Raw genomic sequence first — 19,918 nt, 5'->3', positions numbered from 1 at the left:
AAACTTCTGAAGGCAGCCGTGGTCTTGCTCGATGGAAATCTCTCTCCCACCGCAAGAATATCTGTCTGTGCGCTCCACCTCCGCGTTGGCTTTGGGCAGGTGCGCACTTCCTGTTGACGGCGGTTTTCACCTCAGGATTGCCGTTGCGTTCACACCATTCCCAGGACTTCAGGGCAGGGCACGCAGGGGGCGGAGCTATGGCACGGCGGTTGAGGCTTTCATGCCTTAATCTTCAATTTACAGGGCGGAATAAGCATTAAACAAGCGATTATGCCTCATGACCTCATGCTCTCCCTTTCCTTTATGCGCCATACCTTCTTCCCACCCTAATGGCGCCTCCTCTTCTCGCAGCAGCACCTTGAAGCAGTCCAGAAGGCACATGAGCGCACAAGTTATACAAACGCCTAATGTGACGTGACATTGGTTAAACAGTGCGATAATTGTTCATTTGAAATGTAAAATGAAAACACCAAATGGCATCACTTTAGTTACATTTTGGAGTTGTGTAGATCTAGAAGATGAGGCCTCAATTATTATTAAGCGGTACCAAAGGGGGTGGTGATGGACGGAGCATCAGAACCAATCAAACACTCACACCCAGTCAACAGATCTGGTTTGATCCATCACCGTTCTTTAGCCCACTCTGCCACCCCGGTTCAGACATGGCCATATACAAATCAGTCTGACCCTGTGCCTCATGGGAACAGTCCAGCCCGAACTGCCAAGCCATGCCTTCCCTGGACCGGAAACAAGCTTCCTAGGATCGGTTTCTGGCATTTCAGCGGTCTTCAGCCAGGCTTGCTTGAATCCAGTGGCAAAGTGAGCAAGGGACTCACGTTTGAGCATACCCTGCCAACTTGTGGCGAACAAAGCGGTACAAAAGGGGGTGGTGATGGACGGAGCATCGGAACCAATCAAACACTCACACCCAGTCAACAGATCTGGGTTTGATCCATCACCGTTCTTTAGCCCACTCTGCCACCCCAGTTCAGACATGGCCATATACAAATCAGTCTGACCCTGTGCCTCATGGGAACAGTCCAGCCCGAACTGCCAAGCCATGCCTTCCCTGGACCGGAAACAAGCTTCCTAGGACCGGTTTCTGGCATTTCAGCCATCTTCAGCCAGGCTTGCTTGAATCCAGTGCCCCGTCCATCACCACCCCCCTTTTTATCAATTATTATTAAAGCAGAGATACAAATGTGATGTTAAAAAAAGGATACTGTCGATTTTAAGCAGTTTCATTTTCAAGTGTCCCTTTCCAAATCTCAGAACGGCAATAAATGGCTGGCCTTTTTTTCCTCAGAGAAAGGTTGGCACCCCTAGATAAGGGCAAAAAATGTTCTTAAAAGGTGAATTTGAACCAACAATACCCCCAACTCTCAACACCTCTCTCATCTACGTGACTGGCTGGTGTTTTTATTTTTTTTGTTAGGAAAAAAAGTCTGAATTCCTGCCTCTGTCAGATGCACAGTCAAAAATAACACACAGATGGGGCTAAACGAGCCCAAAACTCTGTTTTGAACTCTGGAACTGGAATTCCTCCAGGGAGTTCTATTACATTACACAGGGTGATGCTAGGATATGTGGCACCCTAGACGAATGTACACCTTTTAGCCACCCCCTTTGTTGGCAGTGGGACTATGACATGTGCTTCCAGAGACAGCCTGTCACTCCTTTCTGGCGCCTCATTATATGGTTGCCTAATGTAGCCAGGCCATTGCATAGACCCTGGCAATGCATTATGCAAGAAACAGCCGCCGAATCTGATAATATAGCGACCAAGAGAGCAGTATGCATGCACGCATTGTGAGTGGAGCAAAGGGCGCGATTGCTTGTTACTGTAATCTGTTGTGCTTTATTTGAGCAGTGGAGAAGCAGTGTGAATGACTCGCAGGCTTAGGAACCATAGCAGCCTGCTACAGGGTATTACCTCCCCTTGGCAGGAAGCCACTCAGGGTGTGAGCCCAAAAGGCGAGCTTTCTGCTGAAAAGTGTTCTGAGAGGAGACCAGGACCTACCTGCTCGCCGATCTGCCCAAGGTGAATCGCCAGTCAGCCTGAATTCGCAGCAGCTCCTGCTACGTTCTTCTCCACTAGAAAATCCTGTTCAACGGCTACTCGCAGACAGGGTATCCAGCCTCATGGAGCCATCGTCGGCTACTGCCAGCAGCTTCACCTGCTGTAGATTTTCAACTTCCATAAATGAGACTAAGTCCAAATGTAGAAATCTGCAACGCGACTTCATCCAGGGGCTCCCCAACGACGATGCCTCCTCTCCGGACATCGCTAGCTTCATTGCCTCGCTAAACTTTACCTTTTCAGACATTTTCTTGAAAAAAGGGTCAATGTATGAAGGAAAGCCGATCTGCCCAAGGTGAATCGCCAGTCAGCCTGAATTCGCAGCAGCTCCTGCTACGTTCTTCTCCACTAGAAAATCCTGTTCAACGGCTACTCGCAGACAGGGTATCCAGCCTCATGGAGCCATCGTCGGCTACTGCCAGCAGCTTCACCTGCTGTAGATTTTCAACTTCCATAAATGAGACTAAGTCCAAATGTAGAAATCTGCAACGCGACTTCATCCAGGGGCTCCCCAACGACGATGCCTCCTCTCCGGACATCGCTAGCTTCATTGCCTCGCTAAACTTTACCTTTTCAGACATTTTCTTGAAAAAAGTGTCAATGTACGAAGGAAAGCGGACACTGAATCTAATCCACTTGTGGATCAGAACCGCACTCCACCGCGGTCAGCCAAAACTTTCGACTTTGCCCCCATGCCCAAACGAGATGTCCACAGTTGGCGCTTTGATCTTTAAGGTGCTAGTTTTCACTTTAAACATTCATAACTCCGTTGCACTGATTGTATTTTTGGTGTCAATTTATAAAAATTAACGCTGTTTTTCTAAGTTAGTGTGGATTTTTCTTGTGTAGTATTTTCACATTATTGCTGTTTAAGTGCTCCATAAATACTTTACGTATTGCCTCTAAGTTAAGCGTGACTGCTTTTGTGCCAAGCTACCAGATGGTTAAACACAAGTTAATTTTGTGACTTTTTGTGGTTTACCTTGACAAGGATTGTGGCTGCTGCTTGAGTAGGGTTTCGTCCAACTCAAACAACAACCCATTTTCTCACAGAATCTATATAAAATGCTCACCTAAAATAGGGCATAACATGCGGAAATTGGTGCTTATAACCACTGTGATTGTGGACAGAGTAAATAGCAAGGTTGTACATTACAACCTGAATGTAAATTAAAGTGAATTAGGAGGAAGGAGAAAATCACAAATCTCGGTAGGCGACTTATTTTTCATCAATGTGCTCTTTTGATTAAATTTATTATTTTTTGTCACAAGCAACTACGTCTGCACACAACCATACCATGTCTGATTTTTTTCCTCTCACTGTGGTTCTAAAGTAAATCTTTCTAGCTAGATAGAAAACCAGACTTTTTTAAGGTACAACATGCACACAACATTTACTGTCAATGTTAAAGGACCGGGAAACAAACGGCACACAGTCAAAGCTAGGAAACATTTGGTAAAGGAACGAGCCATTGCATACAGACAACCAGAGGGCAATACTTCAACCAACGATTGGCATGGCAAACAGCAGAGAAAAGCGACAACACTCACCATAATTTTTGGAGGCCATCTGCTTGAAAACACCAATGACTTCTGCATGGTATCCTATATCGACTTCAAAATGGCAGCGGGATATCAGCACACACTTCCCCTTCACAGAAGCAGACGGCCTCTGCCAGTTATTGCACATCAGCAAGAGGGCATTAATGTTCGGGCTGCTGCTTATGGCAGTGGAGCGAGGGTTGATGTCCATGGCCTCAACACCTTCCAGGGGCTTTAGTACTACAGCAGGTAGTGCTTCAACAGCGTCCACTAAAGAGAGAGGAACAGAATAAGAGGACATATAATGGAAAGATGGCTATGCGTGTAGACATGCAGTCACTTTGCCACCCATCTGTTCATCTGCTTTTTTCTTTTAAACCATAGAAAGGAATAAGAAGTCATGAACTCAAATTGCAAAGTTAAAATAAAAAAAACGTTTATTAATTTTTTTAGGGTAAGCTTAAAATCAGAAATAACATTCCTTACTCAGAGCCTTTTGTATTCGTCTGAACATTCCCTACTCTGATGCCACTAGTTAAGCATCTTTAAAGCATGGTGAGGGCAAGCATGTGCATTCAAAGGGGCAACGTAACGAGAAGAATAGATAAAATGAAGGTGCACACTGCACAAACTTGGACTACACTCCCAGTTACATTATCATGCCCTACAGTTCAGGAATGCTCTGATGGTCAAGAACACACAAGCAATCTCATTCTTCAAAGCACTCCATTTCGCAATTGCCCTCCACACAAACGTCTGGAAGGAAGCGCCAGAGTGAGGGGTTCTGAGCTGCCCCTCAAGACTCTAAGCCTTGTGTAACTAGGCCTTCCGCCTATTCAAGTAAAGGAACATTTGTAAGAAGTGCTCAATATGAGCTGAAGTTTGCCTGATGAATGCAACCTTTTCACAGAAGAGATGCAATGGTAATGTTCAATATGCCTTACTCAGGCATGTGAGTGAGGCTGCCTCGTCCAGGATGACTGGCATATCTATGTTTGGGTTTTTTCGGGTGTAAGCCTTAGTAGGGCTTTACAAACATCAAACAGTAAAGGTTTATGCCTGAATAGGGCATAACAAACATTCCCAGCACATCATTTGTGTTAGCCTGTTGTGTTTTGGAGGACGTGAAACGGTATTTTCTCTGACTCTCCTTTTGTGATTGAGGTACAACATTTTCAGGCCAAATTTTTACCTTTTGTAATATCAACTGCTTTAAAAATATAAAATCTTTTTCCAATCATCATTTTTAGTGATGCTTTATATTAAACCTACATTTATTAGATCTTTATTACCATTTTTTAATTTAAAAAATAATAATTTAAATTTTTCTTGTACAGTACCTAGGGAGAGAAAGACCACCGGTCGGACATTGCTCTGTTCCTCCATTGTTCACTGCAGGAATTTTAAGGACTACAACTTTCTTCTGGAGGTACTATGAGCGACAATGCATTCACCTCTCGACCATCATGGAATATTCTTAGTTAATACTTCTCAAAAATTTCCCAAACTTAAGTTAAATAAATAGTCCTCAAACCTCTCTGCAGTCCACCTACTGCCATGCAATGTGGTAAAGCACACTTCACCTCTAGCATACACATTTACCCTTAAGACACTTTAAAAGGGAACATATGAATGATCTCCTACCTTAACAACTACAGTGAGCCGCTTTTGAAGTAGGTGTGCATGTGGGGGGCTATGAATGTGTGTGCGTACAAATTAGCTGCCCTGATCAAAGTGCCTTACAAGAGACACAAGTTGATTTTTATTGCCTCTTTCGGAATTATGATTTTTGTGCTGTTATAAGACTTTGTTGACCTAAACTAAATCAACTGAGAATTTAGAATAGATTTTAAAACATTATATCATATCCCAATGTTCTTTTAGCCTGTGTAATAAATTATTAAAGAAGACATGAAACAAAATGAATGCAAATACAGAGCAACTTCAAGAAACTATTAATAAATACGGTTCAAATCAAAACTACTATATTGTATAAGGAATTTGAATTACTCTCCAACATAAGAGTGAACAGTATTAACTGGTAACAGAGACCCTTACTGCCCAAAGAGTGAATATAAATCATAGAAAGGTTAAGCATATACATATAAATACCTGGAACATGGAAGTGAAGGTTAGATCATAATTTCTCAGTCCAAAGGTGACTTTCACCAGATTCTGTTTGGTCAAGTCAGCAACTAAATCATATATAAAGGGCTTCTTCGAACTTTTACAGTAACAAAAGGATAATTTATTAAGCAATAACTAAACTTTTGGCAAACCTCAAGAGAGCAAACCTTATCTGGGATGTCAGCAGATCAAAGGTCATTCAGTAATGCCAATGGTCTGACACTTTCGATGTGAATTTTTGTCAGCCATTGTGGAGAACCTCCAATGGACGGCGCGTTGTGATTGCGCATAGACAGCTTGTTTAAATTACACCACATAGTGGACAAGCTTAAAAATAGTCCTGCTTTCAAGCCAAGATATAAACATGTGATGAAGGCTGGTGAAACCACTAGTAATTTTTATACAAAGCCTCAGAACAAGGCAGGAGGGGCTGACTGGATCAGGAATGGTTTAACAGAACAATTTGCAACAACAATGGGTGTAACCCTCGACCTTCTGTGGTTCATGGAGATCTTGCACAGTAAAACACAAAAAGGATCAAGGTTACAAGAAAGACCGGCAGAGTGAAGAGGGCTGAGTATAAGTGGTGGCAAGATGCAGGACAAGAGTGAGTGGATAATATGTGGGTGGATGTCCCGGGGCACATGATGATTCTACCTCTTCCATACCCATGCCATTTAACAGTAATGGAACCTGGAAAGAGTTAAAACAGAAGGCAAGCTGGAAGCAACTATACATGCCATGCTCAAAGTCGCGTTTTATTGCTACCTCCCTCCCGGTCAACCTTAAGGGACCACAAAAGTCTTAATGCTGAAAAAGCTATGCTGTTGGAGTTAATTACATCACCCCAAAAGTTTGATTAGTGATAAAAAAAAAAACATTTGCAAGGTGAAACCTGGCCAACATCCATACTATCCCTCCTATTATCTCCTCTCATGTCCCACATCCCAACTCCTTTCAGTCATCTACAAGCTGTGCCCTCTTCACTTTTCTTCCACCCGTATACAGACATCTTTCCCAGCTCCTCAACAGTGGATTAAGTAATGCAATAGCTAGTCTGATTACACCTCCAGAATCACTTTGCAGAGCATTTATCCCAACCTTAATTTCCTTACTTGGTCCTACTCCTCCCTTCAAGCCAACCTTCTAGAGCAAAAACGCTAGCCTCCATCTCTACCTCATCTTCTCCACAATAAACATACTTGTATGTTCTTTCATTCTCCTCTAACTCGCCCTCTGTTTTTGCGCTCCTTACCAATCTAAAAAATTCTACTCCGTTGCTGATGCGGACACTCTTCTTAATGCCTTCTCCTGCTGCAGTAACCTTACTTTCACGTGTATCTCAAAGAAGCTACTGCTTTCGGTGGCGCCCTTTCTGGTAGAAACTCTGTTTAGTTGCAGATTCCTCACCTTTTGAATATTACCCCGGTGTCAGACTGGGTCCTGAAACTTTTTTGCAGTATCTCTGTGTGCCGGTAAGTGACGTTGTGCTGCTCCGTACTAATGCCGTTAGACTCGCAAAGGACATCAGTGAGAGTGACTGTGCCCCTAGACACAGACCCCCCCAAAAGCAAATTGGTGTGATCAGTGTGCAGATTCCTAGACTAGGGATCTTATTAATGAATAGAGTCTAATCAAAGAACAGGGAGGATCTGTGTAGAATCTGTGGCTTGATACAGTCTCTACTAGAAAGGGTACAAATGAAGGTATGTAACTTGTTCTTCTGACAGAAACTCCTAGCCACGCATTTCTCACCTTTTGAATAGATACCAAAGCAGTATCTATTTCGAGGAGCGTCTGTGGCTGGACTCAAACCAGAGAGGCCATGCAAGACCAAGCAGGCAAATGCCCTTTTCGGTGGATCCAACTGTCCAGACAATAAAGGTTCGTGAACATATAGAGGGACGCCCACGTAGCAGCATCTCAAATGGCCTGGATGGGGATTCCGCATGCCAACACAGTGGTATCAGCTTTAGTCCTGTTAAAATGAGCATGCATTCTTTCCAGAGGCTGCTTTTTAGCGAATGCGTAGCAGATCTTAATGCAGAGCACGATCCAGAGGGAGATGGTTCTCTTCTGCACAGCCTTGCTTTTTTCGCTCCAGAGAACGCCACAAAAAAACGATCATCCACTTTGTATTCTTTGGTAGAATCTAGGTAAAAGCTCAGCACTTCCCTGGGGTCCAAGCAATGGAGAGTCTCCACCCACCTTTTTATAGGAGTAAGGCTGAGCACAGAACACTGGCATGGAGAGGTTCTGACCCACATTGAACGGAGTCACACTTTAGACGAGATAGAAGCCCGTGCCCACAAAACCAGCTTGTCTAGGAAGAAGGTGGTGTAGGACCTTGAAGCTCACTGACACACCGCACCAATGTTATGATGACAAGAAACACTGTTTTGAGGGTGAGGAGCTGTGAGGGGCAGCTGTAAAGCGGCTTCAAGGAAGTACATATCAGAAATGCATCAACTAAGTTAAGGCCCCACTGTGGAATGACAAAGGGTGAGGGAGGGAACAAGTGTAGTAAGCCTTTCAAAAAGCACAGAACTACTGGCAACTTAAACAATGAGGGATGATCCATTAACCTCAAAATAGCCAAAAGGTACCCTTTAACCCCTTCCCCGCTCATGACGGAACCGCTCCGTCATGAGCCACGGTTGCCGTGTGCTCATGACGGAGCGGTTCCGTCATGCCACGACCGTTGGCGGCCGCTCCGCCCACGTGGCGCTGTTTCCCCGCCTGTGCGGGGGGACAACGCAACTGGGCGGAGTCATGACGGAACCGCTCCGTCATGAGCACAGCTCAACCGTGGCTCATGACGGAGTGGCTCCGTCATGAGCACAGCGCCACCGCGCTGTCCCCCAGCGCTGCGGCGGAATTCCCGCCGCAGCGAAGGGGTTAACCATGCCCAGAGCAAATAGCAAAGCCTCAGAAAACTTTGCCTGGTGAGGATTCATCTGCCCAGCTCCCCATCAAGCCACACATTTGTCCCAACGACAGGCGTATACAGTTTTGTTGAAGGATATCTGGCTGCCAAGAGGACATCAACCACGACCGGAGGAAAGGTGAAGGTGGTCAGCCGTCACCACTCAATCTCAAAGCGTAAAAGTGGAGATTCTGAAAGGCCCGGGTGCAGAACCCTGCCATACGTCTGCGACAGCTGATCCTCCCAGAGAAGCAGCCTGATCAGAGGACAGATGCTCAAGATCAGGAGTTCTGGATACCATTCTGCCCAATCTGGAGCCCTTAGAATGACTTTGGCCCAGGCAGTCCCGATCTTCTTGAGAACTCTGGGTAGGAGAGGTATCGATGGAAAGGCATGCAGGAGTCCAGAGTTCCACTCAAGGCGGAACGCGTCTGAGCGAGACACCTTTGGGAAACTCCAGTGCGCAGAAGCGATGACATTGCATGTTCTCTGCAGTGACAAACCGTTCGAGCCAAGGTTCTCCCAATTCATGGAAGAGATGTTGAACTGCCGCCGAGTGTAACAGCCACTAGTGATCCACAAGTCCCCGACGGCTGAGCTTGTCCACTCTGGCTTTCAATGATACTGCCACATGATTCACCACCAGGAAAAGTCCTCGGTGGATCAGCCATTTAAAGAGATGCAGGTGCTCTTGGTACAGGGTATGTGACCCCACCCTGCCCTGCCTGTTGCAGTACCACATGGCAGAGGTGCTGTCTGTCAGCACCTGTATTAGCCTCCCCTTGATGATGCAAAGCAGGTGGCCCTCAACTCCAGAAGGGGACCAGAGGCTTCTGAGCTCTATCTCACCCAGATGGCCACCTCAACCCAAAAGTGATGCATCGGTCACCAGTGTCAGCTGTGGGTGGGAAACGGAGAGGGGTCTGCCACTCACCCAATCATGGTACAGTGACCACAACTGTGACTCTTTTGCAGTCTCCTCCGAAATCTGAACATTGACGGAGAGGTTACCGTGATGTTGGGACCACTGAGACTTCAAGTCTCACTGCAGAGTTCTTGCATTTCACCTAGCATGCTTGACCAGCAAGATGCAGGAAGCCATCAGTCCCAGCACCCTCAAAATCGCCTTCACTGAGATCTATAAACAAGTATCATAGCTTTTATGTCCTGGACTCTCTTCTCAGAGGAGGGGGAGGCAGAAAACGGAACCATGTCCTGAATGGCTCAGATGAAGAGGAGAGTCTGAGGAGTCGGGTGTGATTTCAGCACATTGATATTGAATCTCAAAGATGACCGGAGGTTTGCCGAAATACAACGCTAAAACCTACGCCGACTCCAAAGAGCCTTGGGACAAGCACACAAAATCAAGGAGAATGCTAGGATTCCGTCACTTGACGCTCGCATGGCCTTTTATACCGTGAAATGACTATATCGCTTTGCTGTGATCTGTCATATAGGCTTCGCCCAACTTTTCTATGCTGGCTGTGACTACTATACTCGCAGTCTCTGGCGCATGTGGTAGTAAATGGTAGGGTGTTAAAGGTTATTCCCATCCACCAACTAACACTACAAGGCTGCCCTCTCTCCTGATTTTTGCATTGATCCTTAAGCCAGAGCCACTAGCGGCATGGGTCAGAGGAAACCCCCTAATCTGGGGTTTGCGGTAGACGGTGGACTGGGAGGACAGACTATCATTGTATGCCGATGACATTCTTCTTTATATCGTCTCCCCTAGATCGTCCGTCCCGAAACTAATAAGCATTCTATCAATCTTCAGGGAATACTCCGGATATCTAATTTAATTGGTCTAAATCAGTGATGTTTATCCTCCACGGCCCGGTGCCGCACCTCCCAACTACATGCGAGGTCCATATGGCCAGGGAGAGTTTTCGATATTTTGCCATCCATGCTACCACTGATCCCAAGAAATTTATAGCCAAAAACCGGACAGGTCTCTTGACGCGCCTTAAAAGTGATGTGAGACACTGGCGATCTCTCCCACTTTCTTTATTGGGAATGGCAGCACGATTTAAGAGGATGGCACTGCCCAGTTTTCTTTATGTGCTGCAGAACTCCTCCCTTCCCAGTGCCAGACATACATTTCAAAGCAATCAATAGCTTAATTCGGTACCTGCTCCGGGACAGAGGATTCCCCCACATAGCCTTGGCAAAATTGACCCGGGGGTGGTATGACGGAGGGATAGCCCTACCTGATCTTCAAACATAATACGCAACAGCCCAACTAACAATCGTCAATTATTGGGCCCACAAGCCCAGGGAGGAACCCGCCTACTGCAAGGACTGCCTTGTTCTACAACCAGGGGAATACCGCCGTGCACTATACACTGATCCACGCCATTTATCTCCGGAAGGACCGACAGCCCTAACAGTCACTCTTTGGCACACACCCTTATAAAAACTGGGGTGGGAAAAGGGGATTACGTGAGCCATGCATTTATAGGATGCGGAACTTCTGGGCACGATAGCAAATAGACAGGGTTTTGACAGGTGGGACTTAATTGGACTCTCCAAGGTGGGAGACATATGTATAACCAGAGTGGCGATTCCATTTGCTGACTTACAAAAAAACATACGAATTAACCCCCACAGAGGCCTTCCAGTACTTACAAATCTGGCGTGCCCTTCTGGCAGTACTTCCCCCTGATGAAGCCCTACTGGAATCGTCTCCTCTGGAGAACAGTCTGCTTGAGAAACGCCTCTCCACCAAGGCAATTTTACTCACATACCAAAAACTCAAACAACTCCCCTGACACTCTCACCCAGCTCCGACAACGCTGGGAAACAGATCTGGAGTACTTGCAGGATGAGGACAGGGCGGAAGCCCTGGCCTCACCGTTAGAGGCCGCTGTGCGACTACGCTTTCGATTATTACAGTTAAAAATTCTGCCGAGTCTACGTCTCCTGCACTAAACGGGCAAAAATGGGCAGACCGATGTACACGAGGTATTTCAGGAAATGTGGCTAAGTAGGATTTTTTTTTAAATATATTGTGGGAATGCCCAAATATATTGGGGTGCAGTACTCGCATGCATCAATGAAGTCAAGGGTATAACCGCAACATCATCCGCTAAATGATGTCTCCTTAATATTTGGGAGGCCACAGATCTATCACGGGCGGACCAAGCTTGGGTTACACTGGGCATGATGGTAGCTAAACACAATATTGCACAGATGTGGGGGGTGGCAACAACTCCACCCCTTAATGACTGGAAGAGAGACTTGGATTGGTGCATGGTAGCGTGAGATCTGTTTATTAGAGATGGGTGTTGTCCTAAGTAATGGGAGAAAACCTGGGGTAGATGGAATACATTAAAAGGGAGCCTGTGTGCTGCGCCGAGAACAGGGGCTTTAGATAGGATAACAGGATCTAGCAACATGACCGGGATGGGAGAGATTTTATTTATTTATTAACAAAGTTTAATAAAGCGCGAACGAGACCCATACGGGTATCAGAGCGCTGTACAGAATTGGCGACAACAAGGGTACCCAAAACACCATGGGACAGTACGTGAAGTTACAACAAAGGGGGGAAACAGATCCGGTCGTGGGTTGGGGGTATCAGCGGTGTCCTAGAGCACAAAAACAATTTAACATACAAGCATACAATAAATCACACCAATGTAGAACATTAGTAATCAGAATATTGACAAAGCATGAGCAAGAGAACAAGTTGATGCTGTTCAAGATCGTTCAAGAGTAGCCGTTTGACAAATTTCTTGAAAGAAGCAGTGGAAGGATTGGATCTGATCTCGGGAGGCAGGGCATTTCCGATTCTTGGAGTAAGACTGGTGAAAGCACGTTTGTAAGATATTCTCTTTTTTAATCTTGGCGGTTTCAAGAGTAGGGTGGATGTACTTCTTAGGTTCCGGCCAGAGCCCGAAAGTTCAAGCTTATTTGCCAGGTAGATCGGGGTGTTGTAATGTATGGCTTTATGGGTCACGCAGGCTATCTTGAATCGGATTCTGACTTCGATAGATAGCCAATTTAGTTGTAGAAGGTCGGAGAGATGTGGTCATACTTTCTAGAGCCCGTCATGGGTCTAGCCAATGCGTTCAGGGTAGCTCTGAGTGGGGCCAGGCTAGCTTTGGGAAGTCCAGCAAGGGTCACCAGACCATATTCCTGTCTAGAGATAACCAAGGATTGAACCGCCGGCCTGATGTCTTCGGGGGCGGGGGGGGGGGGGGGGAGGGGGGAAGAGAGATAATAAATGATTTCCTTAAGGGTGTTAAGTTGAAAATAGGCTCCCCTAATAGCTGCACTGATGTGCGCTTGCATGTTTAAGTGTTTATCCAAGGTGATGCCTAAAGATTTGGCGGAGTCTACCGCATGAGGGGTGCAGTTCAGAGCAGTGAGTTGTTTAAGCCAGTCCGTGGTAGGAGCAGAGTGATTTGTGATGGGAAATCAGAAGAAATTCTGTTTTGAGAGTGTTTAACAGCAGATGGTTCGGAGCTAACCATTGTTGGGCTTGTGCAAGTGCAGCATTTAGCGTTTTTATGTCCTTTTGAGAGGAGATCTTCAGGTACAGTTGCGTGTTATCCGCATACATGCGGTACTGAATGTTAGCAAGGTTCAGAGTGACAGAAAGTGGTTCCATAAAAAGGTTGAAGAGAGTGGGCAGGAGCACAGATCCTTGAGGCACTCCGATCATGACAGGGGTACTGGATGCAAAGGAATGGTTAACTTTGATCCTTTGTGTGCGGTTATGCAGGAAAGAGGGAAACCAATTTAGGACCGGGCCCGAGAGACCCATCCTGTGTTGAAGAAGATCAATCAGGTTTTCATGTTTGATGGTATCAAAGGCTGAGGACAGGCCCAGAAGGATCAGGAGACAAGGGACATTTTGGTCAAGGGATCTCAGGGCATCATCTACAATGTGAGTTAGTGCTGTTTCGTTACTGTACCCTGATCTGAAACCTGACTGATGGGGGTCAAGGAGTTGATATTTCTCTATGTGGTTGCATAGCTGTGAGTGGACACATTTTTCGAGCAATTTAGCTAGTGTCATAATGCCGGTGATAGGTCGGAAGTCGTTAGGATCCGACAGATCCGCATTGGGCTTTAGGAATGGGAGTACCTTGCCCCATCTTGAGGCAGTCAGGTATCTTTCCCTGTAAGAGGGATTCATGAATGATCCTGGACCACAGAGGGAGAATGGCTGGATTGAGCTCTTTAAAAAACTTAGCAGGTAAAGAATCACTGAAATGGTTGGAGGATTTAAGGGACGCCATGTTGTGTAGCAGCTCCGTGACATCTGGGAGGAGAAAGGAATTCCAAGAAGCGTTATTTTTGAGAGAACAGCCAAAGGGCGAGGATATTGTAGAGGATTGATTCAGCCAGCTCAGCTGATAATGCGGACAGGTTCGGAGGCCTCTGTGTTGGGGTGACAGGTAGTAGCTCTAGCTCGATTTTGCTCGTTTTTTCTGAGAAGTGCGTAAAGATCGGTTTGGAAGAATGGTTAGCTTGTTCCTTGATGATTTCAAAGAGTTTCTTGCGTCTATTTTTGGCTCCATCCAGCTGTGTCCTGAAGTGGTCTATTTTAGCCATGCGGATGTGTACTTCTCACTTTCTTTAGTTGAGTGAGACTTATGGTGGAGGGCGTGTTCCTCCAGAGCCTCTCTGAGAGTCTAAGATTGTGCCGCTCATCATTTAGGCCACCATTAAACCGAGGTTTGCATTGTTTGACTGGAATCCTTTTGAGTTGATTCGGTGCAATAGTATCAAGAATGTTAGATACCGTGTTAATGTAGTGATGAGAGAGATCGTCAAGGTTGGTCATGTTGGGTGGGGGCTGTAGTCTATTTTTGGCGATTGAAGTTAGCAAATTAATGTTGAGGTCTCTCATATTGTGTGTCAGTTGTTTAGCTTTAAGGAGTTGGCCCTGTCTACCCAAGCCCTTTTCTAAAATGAGGAAGGGAATTTGATGATGACCCGACCAGTCACAGGGTATTGTCGTTAGCAATGATAAGGTCGAGAGTGGCCCCCTTATTTTGGGTAGGACCCTTACAGAGCTGCGAGATGTTAAAGTCATAGAGGAAAGCCTTAAAGGAACATACTATAGGATCATTTGAGTCACTCCAATGTAGGTTAAAGTCCGCGAGGAAGATGTGGCAGAGTTGGCCCGAGCTCGAGCTAATGACCTCCATGATTTGCTCTACGAAGACCAGATTGTCACCTGGTGGATGATAAATCTAGTGTAGCACACAAACCTTCTTGCCTTTATTCCAGATTTCAGTGACCAGCTGTTCATAGGAGGATAGCACAGAACATAGCGATTGTTTTATGATGAGGTTGGAGCAATGAATGTATGTAATGCCCGCCCCCACACCCGTTTTAACAAGTCAATCGCGTCTGATAATGGCATAGTCAGCAGGGATTAAGATGTCGAGTACAGGGGGAGGAGGTATCATTGAGCTAAGTTTCAGTGAGAATCAGTTGGTCCAAGTTTTGCAAAATGATGAGTTCGGAAATATCCGCTGCATGTTTCACAGCTGATCTACAGTTGAGTAGCATCGATTGGAGGTGGTTATATGAAGTAGGTTTGCTTTGTTAACCGATATGTGTTTGACACTCGGTTCCCTATCAGGGTCCGAGGTGATGGAGGGGATGTTGAGAGTAGGGGTGGGCGGAATTTGCGGAATTAACCTTCGCAAATTATCGCGAGAATGTTTAAAATTATCGCAAACAAGCAGAAATATCGCGAAGATGCGGAAGGTTTTTTCCGGCATGTTCGCGCGATTTTCTGCATGGTTGCGGGTCGCCAACTTACCCATGTGGCTGCTTGCGGGCGCGGCCATCTTGTTTTGAGTTGTTCTCGCGGTGCATGATCGCGAGAAGAAAGACGTGATCGCGCGACGCATGACGTCACTGCGGGCGCGAACTGTCGCGAGACAGCGCAAATGGCTAAAAACAATACAACATCTCATGGAGAACGCGACCGGATCAAGAAAACTTGTCGGCGAACGCAGGGAATCAGGTAAGGCGATCGCGCGCGCGCGAGAATGTATCATTTTACAGCGCGAGCAAGAAACAAATTATCGCCAAGCTGCGGAAACCGGAATTTTTGACATCTTCGCGCTCTCCGCGGAACGCAAAAATGTCAAAATATCGCAATTTCCGCGAACGGAACGAAATTTTTGCCCAGGCCTAGTTGAGAGTAGGGTAGGAGGAGTAGACAGTCCTCGAGTCAGTGTACGAGAATAGGAGGGCGAGCATGTCCTCCTCAGATAGCTGAGGCAGGAGTCTATGGAGCCTAGAATGATGGTTAGGTAAAGGCTTAGAACTCCAGCTGGAACTAAGAGGGGAGTGGAAAGAGGAATGATCGTTAGCCGCGTAGAACATACTCTGTGTATTGTATTTATCGATCCTCTGGGCAGGGGGAGTAATCCAGAGCTTCTCCAGCTTCAAGGAGAACTGTAGTATGCTCTGCATGATCTCTTTGACAGCCAAGTGTCAGGTGCCCCACAAGACTTACCTTTGCTTGTGAAGCGATTCCGCAGAGACGACAGGAGCACCCACCCTAGTACCCACCTGACCCCCTAGGACATAAACCCAACAGGGATGAGATGGACGCCGGGGTAGCAGCCAGAAGAGGGCGTAGTGATGTGGTCTGAAGCGAACAGGAGATCTCGAGGGCCACTGGGGAAACAAAGGAGATTCCGATTGGGAACAACCCCCACGAATGCCCTACCTCTATTCCCTAAAACACACACAATTGCCAGGACTCACCAGTGTTTCTGCGGTCTCAGGTTCAATCAGGGATTCCGGTTCGATCAGGAATCTTCTTCTGCAAGGGCGTTGAAAATAAAGGTTTGTGGTTAGATACAGCGCCTCTGGATAAGCACCCAGTGTGCTGGCTGCATTGCTCTCCCCAGTAACAGAGAAGGTAGCGCTTCTGCGCAGATTTCACAAAACAAAGGAACCAAAGGCAAAGGTGCTTTAGCGTGGAAGCCAAAGAACAGAGAAACCAAAGGGGATGGCGCTCCAGCGCGGACGCCACAGAAGAAGGTAGCACGCTCCTGCGCTGATGTAACAAGGGCGTAAGGAACCCACAGGGGATGGCGCTCCCGCGCGGACGCCACAGCGGAAAGGAACCAAGTTCGAAAACCAACAGCCACCTGAGTAACGGCGGCACTCCGGAACTTCCTTCGCTGCAAGCCTCGATAGAAAGAATTTGAAGCACCGATCCGGCGGGGAACGCGAGTTATAAGCGTTTCCCCCGGAAGTGCTTCATTGACCTGCAGTGACTGGGAGAACTAGACCGGGGCTCAACTTCCGCCCGGAAGTGAGTATCCCGGCGCTTTGTGTGTGTCCTAGCGGAATGTCGGGGAACGGCAATCGCCGCAAACCCGACACCAAGAGATCCTGCTTGAGGTCAGTAATCTTCTCCTCCAGGCAGGGCCTGTTAATGCCCTTTTCCGCTGAACCAGAATGAGATTAGTAAGACCCTTACCACAGTTACAGGAAAATAAAGTCATGCTTGAGACTGGTCTCGCCGTCCCCCAAGGCAGGAGGGTTTGCAAGACAAAGCTTAGGATTAGGTGCAAAACTGAGCTGAATAGAGCCCGGAGTGGGATTAGAGGCAAGCCAAGTGGATTTAGGAGAGGCAATAGGTGTAGCATGGAAGGCGTCAGAGGGTGCTTGCAGGTTACGGACTGGAGACAACATCTAGATCCATAGCCCTTGAATTGGGGGATCCTGAGTCTAAGGTTAGAGTACCAATGCTATCCTGGTTGTTAGTGCTGGTGTGGTGCCCAGCACCCCAGTTTTTGGAGCGTGTAGTGGGTGACGAAGGAGACGCCAGATATGTGGGAGGGCGTGGTAAAGGAGGAGCAGTGCTGGGGACAGCAGCTAGGTGGGAGGTACTCGGGTCGGATATACCATAGCCCAAGAGAGGCAAAATAGGGTTGTCCGGGTTAAGGGTGTGGGTAATAAACACATCCTCCGTTGTTGGATAGATCAGTGCAGAGAGTAGCTACAGATTGGGACGTAGGATAGGGGGAGGAGGCGGCATCAGGCACAGAGGGAGCAGATATTGTGGGTGAACAACTCTGATGGAGGGTGGTCGGGTTTAAGTTGGTTAGTGTGTTCTTAATCCTCAAAAAGACAGAGTCAAAGCGGCTGAGATTCAGGTCAGAGGCTTGAATAAGGATGTTCCCATTATTGTATAAGGAGACGGTCAGCTCAGCCTTAGGGCCGGCGTTGGTAGCGTGGTCAAAAGGAATCAGTGAGGCGTTTTGCTCAGCTATTGGGAGCAAAACTCAGAAGTTAGAGACTTTCTCCACTGCGCTCTTCTGTTAGTGTTAGAGTTGAATAGATTACCCTGCTCACCTGATTACCCTTAACTGTATGTGTAATAGACTGTTGCCTTGCAAACCTGCTTATACAAATTGATGAACAGTTTATTAAGTTAGTAATGTGATACCAACTATGATTACCTGTGCTTTATTTAATACCTGTAGTACAACTAGCATATGTCATGTGGTGCACAAACTTTTGTTAATAAAACAAAATAAAATTTTTAAAAAAGTTGACAGGAGGTCCACGATAGTCTGCAGCTGGTTTATTACAGTCTCGAGCGAGCCTGCTTTCAACAAGCAGTTATCAAGGTAGAGGAAGACTGGCAACCCTGACCTCGAAAGGTGCACTGCCACTACCGCCATCACTTTTGTGAACACCTAAGAGGCACTGGTTTGATCAAAGAGGGGCACAGCGAACTGAAAATGCTCCTGCCCCCACAAGGAACAGCAGGTAGCGCAGATGGCCTGCAGGACGGGTATATGAAAATAGGCATCCTGCAGGTTGAATGACCCTTTCCAGTCTCCTGGGCAGAGGGCAGACAAGACTTGGGCTAGGGTCAGCATTCTGAAGTACTGTTTCTAGAAGAAGGCATTGAGAAGGCGCAGGTCTAAAATAGGGCGAAGGCCTCCGCCCATCTGGGAACCAGAAAGTAGTAGGAATAACAACCACTTCCTACTTCTGGCACGGGCACCTTCTCTACAGCCCCTTTGGCCAAAATGGCTAGCACTTCAAGCTGCCAAATGGAGATATGGTCCTCTGTCGGTCGCTGGGGTTATGGTGGTACGTGCAGCAGCGAGAGAATGAGAGGCAGTGCATATCCCTGCCGAACAATTAGCGGGACCCATCTGTCTGAAGCTATGGCCTGCCAACAAAGGGCATGATAGAGCTTTATTAAAAAGGTATGAGGGGCTCAGTGGAGGTTTGCGCCTGCTGAAGGACTTCACTAAGAACATTGGTCTTAACTTCCAAGATGGGTGTCAAGGAATTTGGCTGTCCTATGCATGACAACTAGTGCAAGATGCACTCCCCTCAATGGCAGGACAAGAAGGTGAGAGGAGTCCCAACTCAGGGGATGTGTCAAAGCCACTAGCTTCTTGTACCAATTCTCCTCATAGTACAGCAGGTCAATCTTGCCACTGGCATCGTAATAGTTTTCAGAATCTATGCCAAAGAGGGAAGTATATGTCCTTCCCTGTGAAGGTCACGGTGGAGGGAGCAGCGCCTAAACAGCGGCCAAGCATGGTCGAAGTCGAACCAGCCCCAACATGGAGTCAGAGAATAGAAGAAGTACTTATTCCTCCAGCATCAATGGGGTAGTGTCAGAGGAGGCCCCGGGGTGGGCCTGGAGGGCCCAAGTGGTGCAGAAGGTGAACCCTTGTCTGTATACCAGATAAAGCTTCACAGGTCCTAGGAGCCTGAAGACGTGCCAGAGGGAGTCTGCAAGGATCCGAAGAGTCTGAGAATGATCTTGAGGAACTCTTCGATTGTTTTTGGTGTATCGGATGGCCCCATGCCATCTCAGGAGACAGAGTGGCAGGAAGGAGCTGAGCCCCACTTAGATTTCTTGTGTTTTTCTTCATCTTATCCAACAACTTTTATCCGGACGAAGAATGACCCCTAGAACAACTCCTGTGACTTCTGAATCTGTAATAGGGCTGGGATCAAACTTTCAACTTTAAGTATTCCCGCTGTGGAGTCTTTTGGTGTTTGGCGATGTAGTTTCACCACTTGGTTTTGGATGGCCTTCAGCTTAATCGACGCACAATCGCTGGAGGCCTCAGAGTTGTGACTCGACCCCAGGAACCACAGGCAAAGCTGATGAGGGTCTGACTCAGACATTTGTTTGTGAGAGTCCCTAAAAGGTTTAAAACCTGTCATTTTGGGAGATGACATTTCCCTTGCACACTGTTATACAATTTTGAAGA

At 46.9% G+C, this 19,918-nt stretch overlaps 1 protein-coding gene across 1 annotated transcript in view; it reads right to left on the bottom strand.

The window, feature by feature from the left end:
- The window catches only part of SMARCAL1 (SNF2 related chromatin remodeling annealing helicase 1), a 355,566-nt gene that overhangs the window by 247,030 nt on the left and 88,618 nt on the right, over nt 1–19,918 (bottom strand). The window contains exon 4 of the mRNA XM_085649962.1: nt 3,632–3,892. Within this exon, the coding sequence (XP_085506088.1) occupies nt 3,632–3,892 (261 nt within the window). The remainder of the gene's footprint in view (nt 1–3,631; nt 3,893–19,918) is intronic.

This window comes from Triturus cristatus, chromosome 3_2, assembly GCF_964204655.1.
Source record: "Triturus cristatus chromosome 3_2, aTriCri1.1, whole genome shotgun sequence".
In the NCBI taxonomy this organism is placed as follows: Eukaryota; Metazoa; Chordata; class Amphibia; order Caudata; family Salamandridae; genus Triturus; species Triturus cristatus.
This window is presented reverse-complemented; position numbering and strand designations above follow the sequence as displayed.